The 24,451-nt window shown below is 37.0% G+C and overlaps 1 protein-coding gene across 2 annotated transcripts in view; it reads left to right on the forward strand.

Annotated features, from left to right (window-relative positions):
• The window catches only part of LOC121317743 (catenin alpha-2), a 502,323-nt gene extending 478,521 nt beyond the window's left edge, over positions 1-23,802 (forward strand). For both annotated transcript variants that reach the window (XM_041258019.1, XM_041266306.1), the window contains 4 exons: positions 3,401-3,582; positions 7,967-8,072; positions 11,793-11,927; positions 23,349-23,802. In XM_041258019.1, the coding sequence (XP_041113953.1) occupies positions 3,401-3,582; positions 7,967-8,072; positions 11,793-11,927; positions 23,349-23,636 (711 nt within the window). In that variant the 3' untranslated portion in view covers positions 23,637-23,802. The remainder of the gene's footprint in view (positions 1-3,400; positions 3,583-7,966; positions 8,073-11,792; positions 11,928-23,348) is intronic.
• The last annotated feature ends 649 nt before the right edge of the window (positions 23,803-24,451 follow it).

The following is a 24,451-nucleotide window of genomic DNA, read 5'->3' on the forward strand; positions in this document are numbered from 1 at the left end:
CTCTTCTCGGCCAGTGCGGCCGGGCGGTTCTTCCCCGTACTTCCCTCAACAGGCTATGCATTCACCCTCTGCTGGTGGATGGGGACCCAGCAGGCATTCACCTTCTGCTGGTGGAGGTGGCAGAAGCAGCTTCTGCTGCTCTGCACCTGCCGGTGGAAGTGGTGGAGGTGGGAGAGGCAGGTAGCCTCCTGGTGACCGAGGTGGGAGCGGCGTGTATCTTCCTAGCAACCGAGGTGGGAGCGGTGTGTATCTTCCTAGCAACCGAGGTGGGAGCGGTGTGTAGTCTCCTGGCGACGGTGGGATTGTCATTTAGTCTACCCTTGTTACAGGGGACTGGTACAGCTCTCCCTTACTTGCAGGGGACTGGTGCGGCTTTCCTCGTGCTGGAGACAGCAGCATTGGCTCCTCTCTTTCTGGTGCTGGAGACAGTGGCAGGGCTTCTCCTAATGAGACCAGAGATGGCAGGACCCCTCCCATATCTGCAGCCAGGTAGTTGAGCACCATGGCTGTGATGTCTCGGAGGGACACTGGGTGGTGTTGCTGTTCCCAGATTTCCCAACGCTCCCCATCTCGGGCCCACAGCAGGTTAATCTCCTTTGGGAGGTCTCTTTTCAGGCCCCCTTCAGGGTCCATCAGCCAGTCCCAGATCTCCCTCGATGGCGGCCCTCGAACAAGCGGGGCTTCTCCCAATGACGCTGTAGATGGAACCAGCAGACACTTTCTCTGCTGGTGGAGAGTTGGGCTGTGGACTTTACTTAGTGCAATTCCCTGTGCTCACATATTACATTTTACATGCAAGTGAAGTGTTGTGCAATCCTCTGGCCTAAATACAAATATCCATTTGAAATCACCTGTGTTCATAACCCATTTATATCCCGTGTACCAATGACTATACACCAACATTAACACACTACACGTAACAAATAAGAATGTTGGTTTTAATGTAGCTTCCCATTGCTTTTACTAGATTTAAGTGAATTATTTTGCTTCTGCATATGATGACATTATTTTTATTCAAAAAAACTCAGGCAACTGTGTACTTTTTTTTTTTTTTTTTTTTTTTTTTTTTTTTTTTTAAGGAAAAAGAAATAGGTGAAATAAAATGATATAGTTCCCTTGGTGAGAGGCCAGCCATGGAGTTTGTGTGGTCCAATGGTTAAAGAAACCGGCCTGTAACAAGGAGATCCCCGGTTCAAATCCAAGCTCAACCACCGAGACATTGCATTAAGTGACTCTGCAACTTATACATAGTTCACACACCCTAGTCTTGTATCTTGTAAAGGTCCACTATGAAAGGCGCTATATAAAAATAAAGATTATTATCATTATAAAATTGAACTCCATAAGGCAGGCTCATGTATTTCAAATGAAACTAATTAAAGTATTTCAAGAGTCTCTTCTCTTTGAGAAAGCAGGAAAACAGTTTAATCCATGTAGGTGTAGAAAGGCTGCCCAAGGAATTGGCATGTAGTGTACAGGAAGGGTTTGCTGTAGTATGAAGCACCAGAGGCCTGCTCTTGTTGTTATCGGTGAGAGGGAAGGGGAAAAAATTCTGAAAAGCCTTACCTAACATCTGGTATATTGTGACGTACCAGCCAGTTCCCTATTCCAAAGGCTGTATTTTTCTTTCTCCGGTTATATAAATTACAAGTGTAAGTTTTTTTTTGTTTTGTTTTTTTATGTTTTTGCTTTTCATAAGGGCCAGTGGGCTTTGAGTTTGAAATCTTTACTCCATAACAGTTTTAAAAGGTGAAGTAAAACCAAAAACACAATTATCACATATTTTCAATACAATAAAAAGATCAAACATATTTAAAACTATTTACCTCAACACATGCCCATAGTCTCCTCCATCTCACTTCATGTCCTTAAGTCCCATCCAACAAACATACATCTTAATAACAGCAGGACACCATCTCTTATACTGTTTGCTGATGCAAGTCTTTTCAGAAGTAAAGTATACAGAAAGAAAATGAATATTTGTCTTAAAATAGGTTGACAGGAGTTCTCACAACCTCTGAATAAATAAATAACCTTTATCTGCCTCATCCAAAGTGCACCATTGAAGTCAATGAAAGGTACATTTCCATAATTTATGTTCCATTCATTTCAATTTTTACTGCTTGATTTATTTATTTAGTTTAAAATAAAATATGTATGCGTGTATCTAATCATGTGCACAAAAACAATAAATGTACCTTATATATATATATATATATATATATATATATATATATATATATATATATATATATATATATATAATATATAGTGACTTATATATATATATATATGACTAGTTTATTATATATTTTGTGACAACTCTGGTAAGGATTGTTATGTTTGTCACTTCTCTGGACCTTTTACATTGTCCTATAGCACAAAAGAAAGTCAAACTTCCCGGAATGCAAGTTAAACAGGATGGTACCTGTGTTTTTATTATTTACAGTGCTTCAACAAAACATCCAAACAAAAGCCTAACTCCTTAACAGTGTATTAACTATAACAGCAAGTTTCCCTAACTAGCAGTCCGGGCAGCTAAGCTGCTTACCTGCTCCAAATACAAGGACTCTTAAGTCCTACCTTGCAAAAAGATTACTCTCCAACTCTCCAACTCCCCAACTCCCCAACTCCCCATCTCTCCAACTCTCCAACTCTCCAACTCCCCAACTCCCCAACTCTCCTCAACCAACAGGTTGACCCTGCCCTTTTTAAAAGGCTCCCAATTGTTTAATTGATGGCAGCTGTTCAATCAATTACACAATCACCTTCTCCAATTATGCCATCTAACATAGCCTCCTGGGAATTGACGTCCTGCTGCGCCAGAGCGGCAGGACTACATTTCCTTAAAATGGGTACAGACTGTGCATAATCCGTGGCCCAAAATATCAGTCCTCAACCACAATGCCCCACAATATGTATATATTTATGTAGCAAATTGTGATGCTGAATTTTAATTGTAGGATGAAAATAATACCTCCTAATAGAAATGTATATAAATATGTGTGGGGATACAATTTAGACTAGATTCTTTTAACAGTATTGTCGATTAAGAAAATACTTGTCGATTAAAAAAAAAAAAAAAAAAAAAAAGATATGAAAAAATAGCATATGAAACTATTTACTATTCAAACATGCTCCATGTTTAACCCTCTTGGCATGCTGCATCAGCCTTAAATAGCCTGAAATAAGAGAACAAAGAAGAAAGAAGCCCTCATAATTAAAGATTTACCTATTATTATTATTATTATTATTATTATTATTATTATTATTATTATTATTATTATTATTATTATTATTAATTAGTTAATGTTATAAACAGAATATAAATGCATTGTATCATATTTCATGTTCTGCTTCTAACAACATTCTCCTTTGCTTTCTTTTCTCATGCTACCAGGCTATTATGGCTCAACTGCCACAAGAAGAGAAAGCTAAAATTGCAGAGCAGGTCGAGAGCTTCCGCCAGGAGAAGTGCAAGCTGGATGCTGAAGTGGCCAAGTGGGATGACAATGGCAATGACATCATTGTCCTGGCTAAACAGATGTGTATGATCATGATGGAGATGACAGACTTTACCAGGTAAATGTACATTACATCATACTTCTTGTGCATTCATTTGTACTGTAAGTCTGAACGATGTATATAGTATAAAAAAACACGTGTTCTCATGACATGCTACGTGTAGAGGAGGTTTCAGTTTGTATGTTTCTATTTCAGGTAACCTGAAATGAGATGTTTGCTATAACATGCTTTTTTCAAAACTGTTTAGGTGACAAAGTTGATGGAAATGAAAGACAGGTAATTCAATAATAATTTATAATATATTTATATATCTGAAACCCCTTTTAACATTTGTAGGATCTGGATGAGTGAGAGTACAATATTGCTTTGTACAAGTACTCCTTCCAACATATGTTATATAAAAAACATAGCCTAAGTGTTCACTCATACACTTTTCCATTGTCTAATCTGCATGAATTAAATGACAAAATTAGGCAAATGGCATCCACATGGAAAATGCAGTTTACTGCTGCCTTTAACGGTTTCTTAATGACTTACTTGAGACAAATAGTGGGCACCATCAACAGGCAATGTGTTAACATGCATATCACAAGTCTTTTGAGTTCCTTAGGTCTCATGTTAGCCAACCTGGTTCCTCCATTAGTCTGGCTTTCACAGTTCGATGACTGTCATTTTGTAGTGTCACACTTTGTATGTTTTTTGTATCCCCACACATGTTTGAATTTTATAATCTTACTTCTGAATGGTGGGGATATACATGCAATATCACTGCACGTTAGGTAATTATATTATATTATATATATAATATATATATATATATATATCATATATATAGATTTCAGTCATACAAAAATTTACACCTGTAAGAATATCATTCATATATATAGAAATATAATATGCATATATATATATATATATATATATATATATATATATATATATATATATATATATATATATATATATATATATATATACACACACACACACAGTACCAGTCAAAAGTTTGAGTACACTTGCTGGAAACTAGTTTTTTTTTTTTTTTTTCACAATTGACAATGTTTTACGTAGTATACTTTTCTGTAAATACTTGAAAATGAAAACACATTTTACAATATACAAAACAAAACATAAGGAGCATCAAAGCAACGTTCATGAAAATTGAAAATTGTCTCTAAATCTTGGATTCCTCAAAATAGCCACCCTTTGCCTTAATAACAGCCTCACAAACACGAGGCATTCGGTTAACAAGTTTCAGCAGGAAATCACCCGACATGTCTTCCCAGCTCTTCTGCAGCAATTCCCAGAGATGTAGGGCACTTGTGGGTAGCTTTGCTTTGATTCTTCTGTCCAGTTTTTCCCATACAAGTTCTGTGGGATTGAGGTCTGGAGACTGGGCAGGCCAGCCCATTAAATTGAGTTGTCCTTCACTTTCCTTCTTCGCCAGATAGTTCTTGCACAACTTTGAGGTGTGTGTCGGGTCATTGTCTTGCTGAAGAATGAAGGACTGCCCAACTAGCCGTAATCCTGTTGGAATGGCATGCCTCTGAAGTATGCTATGATAGCCATGCTGGTTGAGCTTGCCATGGACTTGGTAAAGATCACCAACTCTGTCACCAGCAAAGCAACCCCAGACCATGACACTGCCTCCTGCATGCTTGACAGTGGGAACCACACATGCAGAACTCATAAGCTCACCCTCTCTGCGTCTTACAAATACTCGGCGATTGGACCCAAATATTTCACATTTTGATGCATCAGTCCATAAGACCAACTTCCACTCCTCAAATGTCCAGTTTCTGTGTTCTTTGGCCCAGGCAAGTCTCTTCGTCTTATTCTGCACTCTTAACAATGTTTTTTTTGCAGCAATTCTTCCAGTTAGGCCAGCTTCACGCAAACTCCTCTGAACAGTTGATGTTGAAACATCTGTACTTCTAGTAGCATTTAGCTGAGCTTGTATTTCAGGGGCAGTTAAATCGTCGGTTTTGCAGACTTGTGACTCGAATTAACAACATCTAACAAAGACACTTTTATACTTAGGCCAGTGTTCTAACACCGTGCTATACACATTTCAGACTTTTAACTGACTTGGGCTTCAGACTGAAATCCCCTTGCTTTGGGTGACCATTTCATTGAAATTGACAAGATTTACATTTTCATTTAAAAATTATTTAAGTGTTTATAGACAAGTTTATACAGTTAAAAGCATAGATAATCATGAAAAACCTGGTTTCAAGCAGGTGTACTCAAACTTTTGTACTTTAACTGTTTCTTAAGTGTACTCAAACTTTTTATATATATATATATATATATATATATATATATATATATATATATATATATATATATATATATATAGGCAGTAAAATTTTAATTATGAAAATTCTGGTTTAACTTGGTGATTTTTTCCTTTCGTCCTTTGTTGCTTTTACTATAGGCTGTGTTCATGAGGGCAGTTGGTAACCTTTGACCCTCAACTAACGTAGCTCATACATTTGTTCTGTCACATGCTGAGAGACACATAAAACCTGTCTTAGAATTGCATTTTAATTATGGCACTGCTGTCTATATAATGGCCTTTAAAAAAGTGCCAAATTACAACATGCGTGATAACTATGTGGCATTTGTTAAAATCTTATCTTATAGGGCTAGTTGTCAATCACCGGGTATACTGTGGTAGTAATAGAAGCCTTAAGAAAACACACTGTACATGACAAGTTAACATTTACAGCACTGTAACATTAATTATAGAAAGGGTACTTCTTTAAGAACCTTTTTAGGCTGCAAGCAACACAATGAGAAACAATATTGAACATGTTCTTTCTCTCTGTCATATTTATTACACTGGTAAAACGCCAAAGAACTGCTGAACCAACAAGTTTTGTCTTAAGTGTGTCATATGATAAAATCACAGTGTCTACAATAAAAATGGATGGATCTTAATTAGGGGTTGAACTATACACTAAAGTTGCAAAGTAACATTCAGGTCTCAGTACAATATTCATTGTGGTTCATGTGATTTTCTACATTATATAATGTCTAATGAGATAAACTGATTTTTAATGGATTCATGCAAACTAAAAATCATAATATGTATCCATCATTCAAGAACTGTTTGGTGTACTTGCCTCTGTATCACAATTCATCTAAATGCTGTCACCCATATCAATTTTTCCCCAGGGATGACTTATACTTACCATTTTCTTACATCAATCTAAAATGAGACGAGAAAGTTTTAGATTAATAAAATGAAGTGACTGAGTTAATGGAGAACACATAGTTTATACCCTAAATTGGTGGATTTAGAACAAACCTTGTTTTTTTTTTTTTTTTTAACTCTTGGTTTGTGGTAGATGGTGATGACATTGTTGCCGTATATTGTCAGTTTGTGTATTGTATTGTGGTGTGCACAGGGGTAGGCAGCAGCAGGGCTTGTAGGTGACATAATCACACACATAAGACATAAGCCTGATATATGCGTACAGCGGTATCGACGCTATGCTTTATTGCGAGAGGTCCCGGGTTCGCGTCCGCCCTCCGATGTTTGTGGATTGCCTCGCCCTGTGTGATGCGCTGCCTGCGTTAACTGAGATCACTACAGTGTTATTGTTGATATTGCTTCAGTGTTGTCCCTAGTGTGGAGGGTGGTGTGTTTCTAGGTTTAGTGCCGCTCAATAAACTGCTTTGTTTTTAATGTGTCGGGATCTTTAGAATTGAAGCATTATTTATTGGACATTGTTGGGTTAATATCCTCTCCCAGCGTAACCTTTCTTTTCACAGTCTGTATCCCTCCTTTTCTTGGTCCACCCTGAATGATAGTTTTCAACACAGTCCGTTCTGCTCTCCCAGGGATTTACGATCAATATTTTACAATCCGCTTCTTACCTGACTCCTTGCAGTGGAACGTAAACCAAAACAACGAGCTCTTAGTTAAAAGCAGTGTTTAATATCTTGTTTCCTTAATTTTTTGATAACCTTTTTAGAAATGTATTGTTAGCATCACTTTCTGCATTACCATTATATTTCTGAAACTTAATTGCTGCTTGTTGAGCATAGTGTTGGATAATACAAAGTCACATTCCCAAAACTATGTCACTCCCCTCATGTTATACATTCCCAGAATTTGTGTCTCCAACAGCAGCAGTGCTACCATTAACATCCCACAACCCAGCCCCTTTCCCCCTCCTCCTGTATAAATGACCTTAGTCTTATATATGTGGTGGTCTCTGATCACCTTAACATATCTATCAGCTGACTGTCTAGCTAAAGCCAGCAGGCAAGAGGCTAAATATTGTATAGATATACTGTTGGCATTTTCATTGTATTTACAGCCGTTCAAATCATGTTCTACACAATACAGCCCTTGAGGTTTCCAAAAGGGTTAAAGAAATGTTTCCAAGTTTACTGATGCATTACACTAATTTCCTTTGGACTGTTGCAGAGGCAAAGGCCCGTTGAAAAACTCATCTGATGTAATTAATGCAGCCAAGAAGATTGCCGAAGCTGGCTCCAGGATGGACAAACTCGCTCGCGCTGTTGCTGATCAGGTATTGCCATGGTTACAGCTTGACATCACAGCCCCGGCATACTGCATTTTTTTTGCATTATGCAGAATTAACTGACACTTGTCTGTCTAAACTTATCATTCCGTTGTCCAGATGGCATACACCATATGGTTAAGAACAAAGGTGGCTGTGTTTAATATTATTTAGTTTGAACAAGGCATGCATTTATAATTTGTAAAGTACTTTCCAAACCTACTGACAGCAGGATTTAAAAGCCTAATCGATCAAGGCAGCCCCTTGGAAATAAACCACAGGGGAAACAACATGAATTTTGCTATCAGTGCAATCTGTTTTCGGAGCTGAATCTAAGCTCCAGTTATGACAAGGGATGCTGTTATAAGCTTCATGATTATATTAGGAAAACTGAGTTACATAAATTACCTATGAAAGATACTTTTCTTCCTAGAGTACAGTGTAAAACTGAAATAAACATTTGTCTTATAAAGGTTACAAAACAGGAAACAAACAACTTAAGAATTGGATAAGGGACCTGAATTATATTACTTTGTTGTTTGGTTTTAGCTTTGTAAAATTAACTGGCGTTTTGTCTCCTTTCCAAAGGAGTTAGTTAAATGGGATAAAAAGCTTTGCAAGTCCCTTACGGTTTTGTATTGTGTTTAGTTTTCAGCATTTGAAATTATGAATACAGCTGTTTTATTTTTAACTACAATTGCAGGTCTTAGTTCCCATGTTCAACGTTTAGCTGCAGCCATGATCAGAATACACATTTCTAGAATATTATAAAAACTGCAATTAGATTTCTTGAACTGTTGTTCCTGCTTTTGTTCAGGAATAGTGTGCTTTTCTCTTGCATGCTTCCTACAGAGTCATTTGAAATAACCTTCAAATATCTGAACTGGGTTTAATGTTTGGTGGATGCATTTTGACCAGTTTTGCTGTTTGGAGCTCAGGCCATGCAGCAGAAGAGTTATACCCTGCACATAGCAGCACTCAATTCTGTGATATTTAGACTCCAACCAGCTGCACAGCTTGTAATCCGTCTCCATTTCAGGCAGTTTGTATTTTAAGGACACTCTAGATCTCTCTGTTGTTTGATCATTATTAAGCACAGTTCTCTAAGGTAGTATTTAATAGTAAATGCTCAGTAGGGTTCACTGCAAGTGTCAATAGTTCATGATGGCAATACCACTGCTTGCACTGGGACCACATTCTCCATAATTGGTTTTACTCTCCTTGCTTAATCACATTCTATTCCAGACATCTACACACATAATAGCAGTACCACCAATGGAAATTCAACTTTTCAACCTGTTTGCAAGGGATTTGGATAAAGGACCACTTAATTTAAAATTATAGTGCCCCATGCTGTGTCTTTACATGGAGACTAACAGATTAAACAGTCTGTGTTTGTTTATTTAGTAAGCAAAGATAATGTGCTGTAACCAAGAGAAAGATGTGCTCCAGTCCTGAAAGAGTGTGCAGGAAATGACATTTCCTTTAAGAAAAAAAAGCCTTTTCATATAGTATTTCTCCTTAATGTGGGTAACAGGTAGTGTTCTGAGTACAGTTCACAATATAATTTATCTATATGTACTTTTTTAAAAACTGGTTTGACCATAAACTCTGCATGAATTTACATTCTTGTTTTTCTCTGTATAATTATCAGAGTATTTTATTTTTTTTTAATTCATAACCATTAGCGACTTCACTATATATTAATTTATATCGATTTTGTTTCAATATAGCTTCTATGTATGTATTTATTTATTTGTTTTTATTCAGTGGTAGAATGGAGTGTGAACAATTTTTAAATTTGAGGGTGCTTTAACTGTTTGAGAGTACAGTAAGGAAATATCAGCCACTTTGAGACAGATAGATGGATAGATAGGATACTACATTTTCAGTATGTAAATAATAATACAATTTCACTTAATTAAAAGTCAAACTTACCTACAGAAAACTTTTTTACTAAGTGCATCAGGTGTCCATTTTAATTTATTTCATTACTATGCAATCTATTCGTCATTGCCACACCCATTGCTCTGTAGATACAGAGGAAAAGAAACCTCCTTAAGTAATAGCTGACATTATGTTTTTACAACAATGAGCCTTTAAAAACCATCCTCACATGAATTCTACACAGGTGCGAAGTTTGTCAAAGCAAGTTCCCTTTGGTTACAGCCTGGCAACATCAAATGAGTTTAATGAGTTTAAGAATTCTAATATAGTGTAGAACAACAACAAAAACACTCTAATTGTCAGGTGGATGGATCTCTCCTAAACTAAAATATTCCCTTTGCAATAAAATGAAAAGTAAGAACTGAGTAGAGTGACGTGTGAAATCAGATCCAAGCCACTCTGATTTGGATCATGTCCATTTAATTCTAATGCCTGAGGGGGCTCAGAATTAAATCCTCTGTCCCCTGCTTTATGAATTCAATAAATAAACAGTTGCTTTAGATCATAAGAGATGTGAGTTGACAGCCTGCATCCAGCCCCTGCTGTGTCCTAAAGGGTTATAATAAATGGCCCTGTATAATCAAGGCCCCTGACATCACTGAAAACTCATACATTGGAAATTAACCAGCGAAGATTGCCTGTATCCTAAGGCTAATCACAAAGCTCTCTGTAACAGTATCTCAGTTGCTGCTTTTAAGCACAACCCAGCTGTGATCAATGATTAAATGAGTGAATAAATAATTCATTTTTTTTTTTTTTTTTTTTTTTTACAGTGATCACATTTTAGTTGCCAATATAATTGGCTCTATTAGTGATGCTAAGACAGTCCCCACTATAGCGTTTTCACCCTGCCCTATGTAAAATAACTTCTCTCTGCTTATCAATGTTTTATAAATTAATAATAATTAAGGTGACAGTCTGGGGGTGGTAACTCAATTTAAGGTTTAAAACAAACGTAAAATAATCAATTTTCTTACCTCTTATTGTTTTGAAGTATGTTATCACTGCCCCCGAGAATTCTAATACATGCAAATTAAAAAAAAATAAAATAAAAAAGACTAAAAAGATTGGTGAGCAATAATAACATTGCTGAGGTAAGAACAAACCCTTTTAGGCCTTGGTTAATGTCAGTCCTTGTAAAGTCTTAGTATTACTTACATAGTTACATGGTCAGCAGGTGATATACAGTACCACTGTTTCACACCTTCCACAGTTATTTTTAAATGGTATTTTAATTGTGTTTTGCTTCTAGGGTTTGATTCACTTTCACGGAGCTGGATACCCTCCTGAAGGATTCCGATAGTTAAAACAGTGAATTTTTCCACAAGCATACTTAGGGGATACTTCAACATGTGCTGCTAGAAACTGCAACACTACAAACAGAATAAGTTATACGATTTCATTCTCTAACTCTAAATTTGTAGTAATTAGCATAATTCACTTGTTTTCTTATGTTTGAATTGGAATCTTTCAAAATTACATATCCAGGACCCTGCATTTGAAACAAACAGATATGTCTTAAACACGTTGATTCATGATATAATCAAACCCGTGAAAAAAGAAGCCTGCACCAGCTTGCAGTGTAGAAACCTACTAGCATTATCAAAGCATGTAAATAACATATTGGCAGGAACATCCAAGACCTCACCACCTTCGAATTTAAATGTATGCAAGCTTCTCAAGGCTTTCTGTGAGAGGAATGTTTTGTCTGTTTTTTGTACAGCAAGGCAACTATCCTAAAACAATTAGGAAACAATTTTGTATGTATTGTATTTTTTTTAGTGTCCTGATTCTGCCTGCAAACAGGATCTGCTGGCCTACCTTCAGCGCATTGCCCTCTATTGCCATCAGCTGAACATCTGCAGCAAAGTCAAGGCTGAGGTCCAGAACCTGGGAGGAGAGCTTATTGTGTCTGGGGTAAGTTACTGATTTCTAATCTCTGTAAATCCCCCCCCCCCCCATCCTCCTGATACAGTGCTTTTCAAAATTGTTGTGCTGAAGCCCCCTGTTTTAATCATTTCTGTGGCCATTAATAGAGAATGGGACTGATCCACTACATCCATATTGTCAAATAACTCATCAGTTCTTTCAAATAATATATTTTTCTGTTTTTTATGAAAAATACTATAGTTTTGTTTTGTTTTTTTTTGTTTTTTTTTAAACAAATAAAGAATAACAAATAAAGCCCATGAAAGGTAATCAGTGGCTATCCTCATGAGTGAAATTAAAAACAGCACATCGACATTCCTTTAGTATTTAACATTTAATAAATGTATACATGAGGAAGGAAAAAGTTTTGTTTAAATCTTAGAGCCTCATTCACTAAACAGCGATAACTTGTTTTGCATGCAGTAAGCCCCTTCACTGCATGCTTTGCACTCCTGCTGTATTCACTAACCAGTGGCAGGAAACCTTGCACGTGGAAAAAGTACTGTGTTAAAAAATAATGAATAATGTTAATGGCTTGAAATATATGCAAATTGCATCACAAAATACTGTGAGGGAGGTATTGATATGCAAACCATATTCACTTAAGGGGGCTAACCATACTAGGTTCCTCAGTGTGTGTTAAAAGTACAGCTTATGAAACTAGGCGGTGTCACAGAACCAGCAGAAGAGCTGCACAAGACAGTGAGAAGACGAGTCAGGGAGAGAGGATTTCGGACCAGGCAGATGTTACTAGGGCTGTGTTAGCAGGGGTTAATAACTAGTTACAGATTGAGCACAGATCATACTAGTCTTATGTGTTGGGCCATGGAAAATTCATATTACCACGAATTTCACAGAAATAGTATATTGACTGTCTACCATGAAAAATATGCATTTTATTTTCCTTACAGTATTTTACATTACTCTACACCTCCCCTGTTCATTATATACTTTTATCAAGTAGAAGCAGCGCTACAGTAGCTGCACATGGTCCGGCATAAATGCCGTGCATTTGGTTACTATGGCAACGGGGTCAAACAAATACCGGCTTCATGACTGGTGAATTCCTTATACTGTACGATAGCTTAACATGCGAGTCAAAGGCAGGAAGTTTAAAATGGTTGTTTAGATATTGTTGATTTATTAGCTTGCAGTGTATGATTAACATTAAAAATGTAGACAGCTGACAAATAAAAAAAAAGCTAAATTAATTACAACAGAAGGTCCAGAGCTTCAAAAAGGGGCTTTGCATACAGATGGTGTGATTTTATTTTGCTCAACTTGTAATCTTGAACCTACTACTTACTTTGTAGATGCACTACATATCGAGTCTGTTTACTACACAGTAGGTTGGGATATCATTAAGACACTTGTGGAGAATGGCATTGATTTAAATTGTGGGTCTGCCTTTGTAATAGGCAGTGTAACAGATGGAGAAGCACTAGCTGTTTACATCTATGCTTAGTCGTATAAGATGTTTTATTTTATTAATATTATTTGTTTAGGTTGCTAGGCTCCAGTGGCACATCATTTCTGCATACTACTAGAAATATACAGTGTGTATAAAGAAACAAAGAAGCTTTGGTTTTGCCATTTCAGGTTTGCAGTTAACGTTTCTCCAGTGTTTAATATTTTTGGATTAAAGGCAGCAAAATAGGCTATGGGAATTACACGGTCATTTTAATAAATGTGTCCACATACATTTTAACCCTCCTATTAGGTTTGACACGACTCTGGTTTCCAATTAGCTTAAATGCTATTTTTCTTTTCATTTTCTGTATAATATTTTATGACTTTTCCTAAGTTAGGGTCATGAACTTATACACAGAAAACAGAACCTTTGATATGTTTTTATTTTTTTTTTAGAACAGGTCATGTGTACAAATAAGATGTTTTGGGTAACTGTGACCCGTGGCATTTATCTATGTAGATTTGTGTGCAGGAAGAAAACAAACTTCTTCAATTTGTTATTATTATTATTATTATTATATATTATTATTATTATTATTATTATTATTATTATTATTATTATCTCTGGAAATGGCTGCACCTGTCTGGAGATATTTATAAACAATAAAACAAACAATACATATCTACAAGGCAGAAGTTAATTTTCAGTCAGTATTGCAACAACATTTTACTGGTAAAGACACTCCAAGATGAGGAGCTCCCAGATTGGCAGTCAAATAAGTCTTTATCACAGCTCTTGGACTAAAAGAGCATAAAAGAGTAAAACATTTGCAAATAAAAACAGTTAATAAATTTAAGGCTGTTTAAATTAGTTTGAAATTGCATCGGGTCAATATGACCCAAAACATAACAGATGTACCTAAATTCTGCACATAGTAGGAGAGTTAAAGATTTGCAAAACTCAAAAATATGTCATTCAAGGTTGTTTTTAAAAAATCTATGTTGTCTTGTTACTTTTTTGCAGCTAACACAGTCCATTTTAAACAACTGATGTTTCCAGCAAAAGTTTGTTAAATTATTAAAGATTGTTAAATTAGCGACGCAAGTTCCAATGTTTCAATGCACATTTTAAAGAGTTGTAGCTAGTCTCCATGTTAAAATGTTTCAGCCTTGTTTTTTGATTAATGTTCTCTATTAACTGTCAATGATAACATAGGCAGCTTACATCAGTAGAACACACAAAGTGACTGACTTTCCAAATGTATTCTGGGCTATTGATTGCACCCACATAGCACTCTCACCACCCCAGGATATAGAACATATCATTCATAACAGGAAGCATAACCACTCCATATCATTCATAACAGGAAGCATAACCACTCCATTAATGTACAAATGGTGTAATGTGAAATTGAGGATTCTTGATGTAGTTGCCAGCTATCCTGGCACAGCACACGACTCGTACATCCTCAGACAGTCCAGGATACCATGCCTATAGAAAGTTTATACCCCCTTGAACTTTTTTCACATTTTGTGTGTCAGTGCCTCAGAGTTTCATGCATTTAAATGAAGATTTTTTCCACTTATCTGCACACCATACTCCATACTTGGAAAAAGGGGGAAAAAAATTATTTGAGAAAGATATTATATATTAAAAATACAAAACTGAAAGATCATAATTGGATAAGTCTCCACCACCCTGAGTTAATACTTGATGGAAGCACCTTTGGCAGCAATTACAGCTGTGAATCTGTCGGGATAGGGCTCTACCAACTTTGCATACCTAGATTTGGCAATATTTGACCATTCTTCTTTACAAAACTGTTCAAGTTCCTCAGGGAGCATTGATGGATAGCAATCTTCAAGTCATGCCACACATTTTTTATTAGATTTAGGTCGGGGCTCTGACTGGGCCACTCAATGACATTTGCCTTTTTGTTCCTTAGCCACTCCAGTGTAGCTTTGGCTGTGTGCTTTGGGTCGTTGTCATGCTGAAAGGGGAACTTCTGTACCAGTTTCAGCTTTCTTGCAGAGGGCAGCAGGTTTGCTCCATTCATTTTCCCCAGTCCCTGCCAATGAGAAACATCCCCATAACATGATGCTGCCACCACTATGCTTCACAGTAGGGATGGTCTTTGCTGTGCTGGGTTTGCACCAAACATAACGCCTATGCATTTAGGCCAAAAAGTTAAATTTTTGTTTTGTCAGACCACAAAACTTTTTGCCACATAGCTACAGAATCTCAGGGCTTTTTTGAGTAATGGATTACTTCTTGCCACCCTACCATACAGGCCAGATTTGTGGAGTGCTTGGGATATTGTTGTCACATGCACACTTTGACAAGTCTTGGCCATAAAAGCCTGTAGCTCTTGCAAAGTTGCCATTGGCCTCTTGGTAGCTTCTTTGATCAGTCTCCTTCTTGCTTGGTCATCCAGTTTGGAGGGACTGCCTGATCTAGGCAGGGTCTTGGTGGTGCCATACACCCTCCACTTCTTAATAATCGTCTTGACTGTTCTCCAAGGGATATTCAAGGCCTTTGATTTTTTTTTTTTATATCCATCCCCTGATCTGTGCCTTTCAACAACTTTGTCCCAGAGTTTTTTGAAAGTGCCTTGGTGCTCATGGTTGAGTCTTTGCTTTGAAATGCACTACTCAGCAGAGGAAACCTACAGACATTGCTGAATTTATCCTGAAATCATGTGAATCACTACAATTTAACAAAAGTGAAGGCCACTTAACTTGGTGTGTGATTTTGAAGGCATATTCTAATTTAGGATATCTATTACAAGGGGGGTGGACACTTCTCCAACCAAGCTATTTCAATTTTTATTTTTAATTAATTATCTACAAATTTCTAGAATAGTTTTTTCACTTGGCAGTTGTGGGTTTGGATGTGTAGATAAATGAAAAAACCAAACAATTTTAATGCATTTTAATTCCAGGCTATAAGGCAACAAAAGTTGAACATTTTAAAAGGGGATGTAGACTTCCTATAGGCACTGAATATGAAGATTACGAGGCAGGTGTATATGGAGCTGGCTGGCTTCTTGGTTTGTAATAAATGTTTCTTCATAGTTGTGCTGATAGGAAGCATAGACAGTTTACTAACATTGTTAATGCTTGTCATAAGTGATGCTGGTTGTGGGATCAGACCCTGGCTGCTTACACCCTTGTCAGACCCCAGAACGCAGGCAGAGATTTGGCATATTACAGCACACATGGCTACACGCTGTGTTATTGAACGTGGATTTGGAGTGTTATAAAGTCACTTCAGATGTTCAGATAGATCTGGTGGTGTGCTATAGTGTAGCCCTGGGAAAGTGTGCACACTCATTGTTGCATGCTGCAGTCTGCATAACAACTGTCAACAATGCACTACCAGGAGCACTTACCCCCACCCCCAAAGCTACAACTTGGTGCCTGTCATGTCATAGCAATAATTTCGGCGATGTTAATATATTTATATAGTCACCATGTGATAATTAAGTAGGCTATGCTTAAAATAGCTTTCAGATATACAAAAAGAAACTGTGAAGGTCCAATAAATTAATGTACACAGAGTGCGAGTTCAGGTGCAGTCATAAATACAAGCAATCAAACAGCATCTAATGTTAAACAAGTGATGTTTTACCAAACACCTTTTGAAATGTAAATAGTGAACTTTTAATTGACTGAGTGCTTTGGTGACTTTTGATTAATAATATGAAATAAATCAGAGGGAGATCAAGTTGAACAAAGAAATATGTATTTGATTTGCAAAGTTAAACATAAATATTCCATGAACAATTACTTTCTCTCCTTTGACTGAATGTGCAATGTATTTAATTTTTGTTTGCTTTGCCCATAGCACTCTAAGGTCATCAATAATCTCTTGTAAAGGGATAACATTTGCAATAATATTGAGCATTTAAACAAAGTAGTTTGTTTTTAGTATTCAGTATTATTAGCATTACAGAAATGGGGATTTTGAACGTGATTTCTAACAGATTTTTAGCTTTATCACAAATTAACATTGACAGTGAATTAAAGCAAAAACAGGTTCATAAATAACAGTTAGGCACTACGTCAGAATTGTGTGGTTTCAGTTTTTACGGTTTAAAATTTTTTTAATTAGGTTTATTTAAATTAACTTATGTACACCGCAGGCGCAGCAAACAACACAAAGGTGTAAATATAGTAGCTGTACGGAAGATGTTTGTCCCATTCCATTCCACTCTCAATCAACTTCTTAGCCATCATACCACCTCCCTGCGGACAATATGAGGAGGTAGGGTGCAGGGATGTCATAGCTGGAGCAGAATGCAAATGCAGGGTTTTTTTTTATCATGTCTTTTTTTTTAAACCAACCTTATCCTTTATTTAAAGCAGTAAGTGTCTTAAAATATGAACTACATTTGGTAGCTCTAACAAAGAATGAGTACAATATGTATAATCAGTTTCACTCCTTCACCTCACCTTAAACTCAGCATCTGTGGTTTATTTTTAACACAGCTGTTTCATCAAATTGAAAATTATAATCATTAACATAGTGTATGAAAAACAAACAAAATGTGTGCACCTCAAATAAAAATATTATGAAAATATATAGCTCAGTTTAATATGTACCCTTTTAAAGCTTTTTAGTGGACAATCTTCACTCTGTTCTGTCCAATTGCTTTGAATTCCAAGTAAATCTTAGAAACCAGATTTAGGGCCTCATTCACTAAAAGGCAATAAACGACCAGAATTATCACGTGGCAGGGTGAAGTCACATCATACGCAAAAAGGGGGCAAAAGACAATGGAAGTTCGGTCCATTAAACTTTCAATGCTAGAGGAGAGGAATTTGGAGGAACACCAATGGGATGACCCCGATATCAGTGTGATTTTGCAATGGAAGTAGGCGAACATCTCATTGCTGGCATCGATGTCCAGCAGGAACAGCAGGCTGGGGTCTGGGGGGGAGAGCACTGTGGACTATTTTGTGGGTGCTGGTACTAGGAGAGGGCTGAGTTCACCCAGGGTAGCTGTCGGTTCTCGCTGGGGGTTTCATTCTGCTTGGCAATTGAAGGGGCCCCGGGTCCGACTAGGCTGTCTCAGGAGGGTGGCTGGTTCCCCCGGGTGGTCCATGGTCAGAGCCAGACAGTGCAGAGCTTGATGGACGTGGGATGCAGTCAAACTCATGCTGGAACCACATCAGGACGCACCAGTCCCCACTGAGGTCCTCCCAACAAAAACAGTGGTCCCCGGCTGTACTGCTGGGTTCCCCCAGCTGGTGGTGACAGTTTACCATTATACTGGAGTGGGGTGATATAGACCCTGTTGTTGTTGTTTTTGCTGCTGATGGCGCCTTATTTCTGACGTCTCTTCCGCTGTTCCAGTTCTGCAGTCTTTGCCCTGCCCTCCTCGTCATCGTTGTCAATGTGGATGATGTACTGCCCCTCAATGTTTGGGGCAGCGTACCAGCCTTTGCTCGGTGACGTCACGGCCTCTGGTCTCCAACTACTACTCTCCTGCGCCATACATGCGCCCCCCCCCCTCCTTTATACTCCTGCGCCCTGCCAGTGTACACCAACCCCGGGCATGAAATAGCTTACTCAGCCCTGGCTAATGTCCCGTGGCTGGATGCATGTCCAGGATTGGTGGACTCAAACAAGCGGACATCTGTACACCCTCCCCTAGTGGTGTGGAACCACAGAATAAGATACATTACAGAAACACAAAACAAACAAAACAGACAATAAGTCCTGCTGCAGTGCAAATCCCTGGGTCGTTACAGTATGCATGTATAATTACATTAGAGAAACTGAAATTATCCATTAGAGATTTTACATTCCAGCTGTATTCTGGCACTGTTAAAGAAGCAGATTGATTGGGGGGGCATTTAGGAAAGCCAGGCTACCTGAAAGCTCAGCAGGCCTAGCATCTGGTTAATAACCAGGGGGCTGGGCCTTGAACACTAGTTAGGTCACATATTTCATTCTAATGGAATAAAATAGCAATTAAAATGAACCAAAGAGTTGACCTCCACCTGACTGAGCATAATCTGTTCATTGTATGACTGAGAGTACAGATTTACACCGTTGACAGCTAACTGTTGCATGCATTTTTAATAGCCTTCCCTGCTCACCTGTGTTCCCTGTTATTAACAATGTGTTTTATTAATAACTATAGCATCATAGATGTGTATTTACTGGTACTCTGTATTTGTTATTTTGTTAACTGGAGAGCCCCTGAACATTTTAGTTTTATTTATGTGTACTCTAAAATAGGTGCCTTCCCCCAAAGTTCTGTGTCGTTGTTTTTGTTGTGTAACTTAGTTTATCAGTTTTGACTCTTGACAGCTCTCGACAGTTTACAACCATACATTACTTGATTATGATTTTACTCATAGATAAAACTGTACTGTTACTGTTATACTCTTAGCCCCTTTTTATTGCCTATGATTCTTCTGTTTGTCTACTGCCTTACATTTACATAAGAACATAAGAAAGTTTACAAACGAGAGGAGGCCATTCGGCCCATCTTGCTCTTTTGGTTGTTAGTAGCTTATTGATCCCAGAATCTCATCAAGCAGCTTCTTGAAGAATCCCAGGGTGTCAGCTTCAACAACATTACTGGGGAGTTGATTCCAGACCCTCACGATTCTCTGTGTAAAAAAGTGCCTCCTATTTTCTGTTCTGAATGCCCCTTTGTCTAATCTCCATTTGTGACCCCTGGTCCTTGTTTCTTTTTTCAGGTCGAAAAAGTCCCTTGGGTCGACATTGTCAATACCTTTTAGAATTTTGAATGCTTGAATTAGGTCGCCGCGTAGTTTTCTTTGTTCAAGACTGAACAGATTCAATTCTTTTAGCCTGTCTGCATATGAGACTGCAGCAGATGATCTGAATGGGATCAGAAAGTGAAATCTCTCATGACTATCAGAGGAGCAAATGAGAAAACAACATTTTTAAAAAAATATATCAAGCTTTTGAGTAATTTATAGATCCCCCCCCATGAAATATATACAGTCGACTGCATAATTGCATGGGCTTTGGACCAATGCGAGGTCATGCACATACCTGGAGTATGCACAGTATGCACGGAGGACAGCGTGTGTTCATCTTCGCTGCTCCTAAGTCAGTACCGGGGTGGTAGCAGTGAGCTGAGCCTAAAAATAATTGGATATGCCAAACTGGGAGAAAATGATAAAATAATTGGCAATTACTAAATTAAAAAAAAAAAAAAGTAATTATCTGACTGAGACAGAGTCCCTCTGGCGTTATTACTGGTAATTGAAAAAGAAAATGCAAATAAGCCTGGTTAATCAGTGAGCTAGCCAGCTGTGGGACTTTAGCTACCTAACTGCATAAAGTTGATTTATAATTTAGATTTGTATGTTTTTTCCTGTTTGATGATGGATACAATTAAATGTTGGAAAGCTGGTAAAGAGAAAAATACAATTTTATTAATATAGTATTATTAGTATTAGTATTAATATTAATGAAACCAATACAATTGGGTATTTATAAATACATTTGGGTTTATTTGTTTTTTTATTATTATACTCAGACAACACATATCCAATACCTTATCTATCTTAATCACGTTTTGATAGTTATCAATAGTTATTCTTAATTAAATGCACCCAACAGTCAGCAGGAGTTGTAAGTAAATGGCAAGATTTAAATCGACTTTAAGCAATGGTGATGGATGGGATTGAGAACTCGACCGCACTGCAGCGCACATTGATAAGAACATAAGAACATAAGAAAGTTTACAAACGAGAGGAGGCCATTCGGCCCATCTTGCTCGTTTGGTTGTTAGTAGCTTATTGATCCCAGAATCTCATCAAGCAGCTTCTTGAAGGATCCCAGGGTGTCAGCTTCAACAACATTACTGGGGAGTTGATTCCAGACCCTCACAATTCTCTGTGTAAAAAAGTGCCTCCTATTTTCTGTTCTGAATGCCCCTTTGTCTAATCTCCATGTGTGACCCCTGGTCCTTGTTTCTTTTTTCAGGTCGAAAAAGTCCCTTGGGTCGACATAAGAATATTTTTTATACAACACTGCAGATTATAAGCAGTGAGATTGATGTGTCTAACTTAAAAGCATAACAAAGCAATACACTTTTTATTAAAAGGATAGAAAAAATGGCTTGCACTAAAAAAAGTGCCTGTATGATGAATTAATGTTAGTGTCAGGGTTGGAGAATGTATTATAATGTTTCCTACTTATGAATGCAACTGGGACCTGTTTGTAAACTTTAACTCGCCCTTTTAATTAAAGTTTTTTTTTTTTTTTTTTTTTTTTTTTTTTTTTTATTATTATTAAATAAAGCATTTGGTATTCCTGAAACATTTTAAAAGAGATTTAGGCCTTTATTTTGAGGAAACGGGGTCAAACAAAACATAAGGGCAAAGTGTTTTATGTTTCCACTGGATTGTGCTGTCTCCTTGCTGTTGTGATTTTAAAGGGAGTTTGAGCTGGGCACTATGGGAATTCTATTGGCACTGACCTGTGAGGAAAAAGTGGGAGTCAGTTGTTAGCAAATCAGGTGCAACTGACATTACCTTTAAGAAAACAATAGCCCTAGTTATTGCCTTTGCTGTGATCTTGATGACCAAAAAACTGATCTCCATATCACAATTTGGTAACGTGTTATAGAAATATTTACATTCATGAGCTTTTTTGGCACATGTGATTGCAGGGTTTTCTTTTATTCATAAACATTATTTTTATACTTCCAATATTTACAATATACAGCTATGGCCAAATGTTTTTGCAGCACCCTAGAATTTTAGGATGAAGACATATGAATATGAATGAACATAATTTGGATCTTTTATTTAACATCATGTTATCAAAGAAACTACAAAATTATATCACAAAAGTCTACCGGAAGTCACGATCTTAGTACTTCGAATTTGCAGTGTTGCAGTGGGAATATGTGATGAATTTATTAAGGTTAAGATCAGAATCTATGGAACTTTACAATGTATGTAATGCTCACAGACAACCATTTTATTGTTTTAGATGTCAACATTTGGGATACATCAATTAGTGTGCCCTGATGGATACTGCAGCAGTGGCATTTCTCTGCTGTTTTCAGCAGTAAGCCTTTTGAAAACCATAACATGTTTCCTAGAAAGGTTTTGCTGTTCTGGGTGAATACTTCACTGGGTTGCATTGCTTGTGTCCTCATCTATCTGACTGATAATAGTTTCTCCTTCTCTTTTATGTTCCATTTAATAATTGCAAAATATAGCTTTTGGCAAAATCCTTTCAGAATGTTTTGCATCATCAGGGCAAGCACCCTTGTCCACTATAAGCAGTATTGATGGCTGTACTGCATGTGTTTAATGTCTGTATCATGCCTTGGACATTTTTTTTTCTCTGCTGTGCTTGCTAAAGAGGTTATATAGCAGTGCAAATGTAAATCCAATACCACCAAACTTTCATTAAATGAAAACTGCACAGAAACCTTTGTGCAGAGGATTCATAGAAATGCCAAGAAGTCAGAACTGGTCTTAGGTTTCACACCTCCATCTTTTAAAACCTTACTCACGCTTTGGAAGCATTTCACAGGTTTTTACATCTAATGCAAAATGGTTGGTATTGTTTAGTTAATGCTTTGTTTCCTGTTGGGATTCAATTGCCATTTATTTTGTTCACATCCTTAATCCACAACTTTCTTCAGGTAATTGAACCCAAGGTGGTTGCTTGTTTTTTTTTGTAAACTGGAATTGGAAGTCATTAAATCAGCCTATTCACTTCTCTGGGGAAATGCGTGTTACAGGTTTTAAATATAAGTTAAAAAAAACAGCCAGAAAAGTAAAATTCAGAACCCCTGCGAATGTTAATCGTGAGAGTGCTCTATGTTCAAAACATGTCATGGGGAATGTGTATAGAATTTGAAATGACTGATTCTTAACTCTGTCGGCATGCAGTACTGTATCAATTCTGAGTGAATTATTAATAGATCACTGTACATTTGTTTCCCTGGTGTTTAATTCCTTGTAAACTACTTTATGTTCCCATAGCTGGACAGTGCAACATCTCTAATCCAGGCAGCCAAGAACCTGATGAATGCTGTTGTCCTCACTGTTAAGGCTTCCTACGTGGCATCAACAAAATACCAAAAGGTATACGGAACAGCTGCCGTGAACTCACCCGTCGTCTCCTGGAGGATGAAAGCCCCTGAAAAGAAACCTTTAGTCAAGCGAGAGAAGCCAGAGGAATGCCAAACCAGGGTCAGGAGGGGATCCCAGAAAAAGCACATCTCCCCAGTACAGGCGCTGAGCGAGTTTAAGGCCATGGATTCTTATTAATTGATTAAAGATGCAACAGGCAAAAGCTTGAAACCTATTCCTTTCGAATGCATACCTGCCAACTGGGATACATCTGGCATGAAACAAATGCTCCACCACTTTATGATATACGCATGTTTTTTTTGTGTATTTACTTTAGCCCTGGATTATTTGGGAAGCTTTGCGTCATTAAGGAGTTCATAATAAATAATACACTCCGTCTAAGTATAAGACTCCGTCATTCATATTTTATATATATATATATATATATATATATATATATATATATATATAGTCTTATAGATATATATATCTATATATATATATATGAAAAAAAAGTGCAACTTTTTTGCAATACCGTTGTTTATTAACGTTATTTCATGTAAGTTTTCGTTACATTCTAAACGTATCGGAGTAAAAACTGTCCATACAGTTATATTTTTGACCCGGGATTTAATATTTTTTATAAAAAGTGTAATTATAAAAAAGTGTCATTATATATAATAATAATAATAATATTATTATTATTATTATTATTATTATTATTTTTATTTTTATTATTATTAGTAGTAGTAGTAGTTGTAGTAGTCGTAGTAGTATTGGCTGATCATGTGAACAGTTTAACAAAAAGTCAGCCCTAGAACTTTAAAAATGCTATACAGTCAATGACGACGGGATTTAAAAGGCTGATATCTTAACAGTATTTTTGGTCTAATATTTAACTGTAATGCTATGATGATGCATTGAAAATGTTAACAAAAAAAATATTTTGTTTGAGTTTTTAATTTGTTTTATTATTAAAATAACACTAGATATTGCAGCCTGCTGGATTAATG

This window comes from Polyodon spathula, chromosome 1 (genome assembly GCF_017654505.1).
Source record: "Polyodon spathula isolate WHYD16114869_AA chromosome 1, ASM1765450v1, whole genome shotgun sequence".
Lineage (NCBI taxonomy): Eukaryota > Metazoa > Chordata > Actinopteri > Acipenseriformes > Polyodontidae > Polyodon > Polyodon spathula.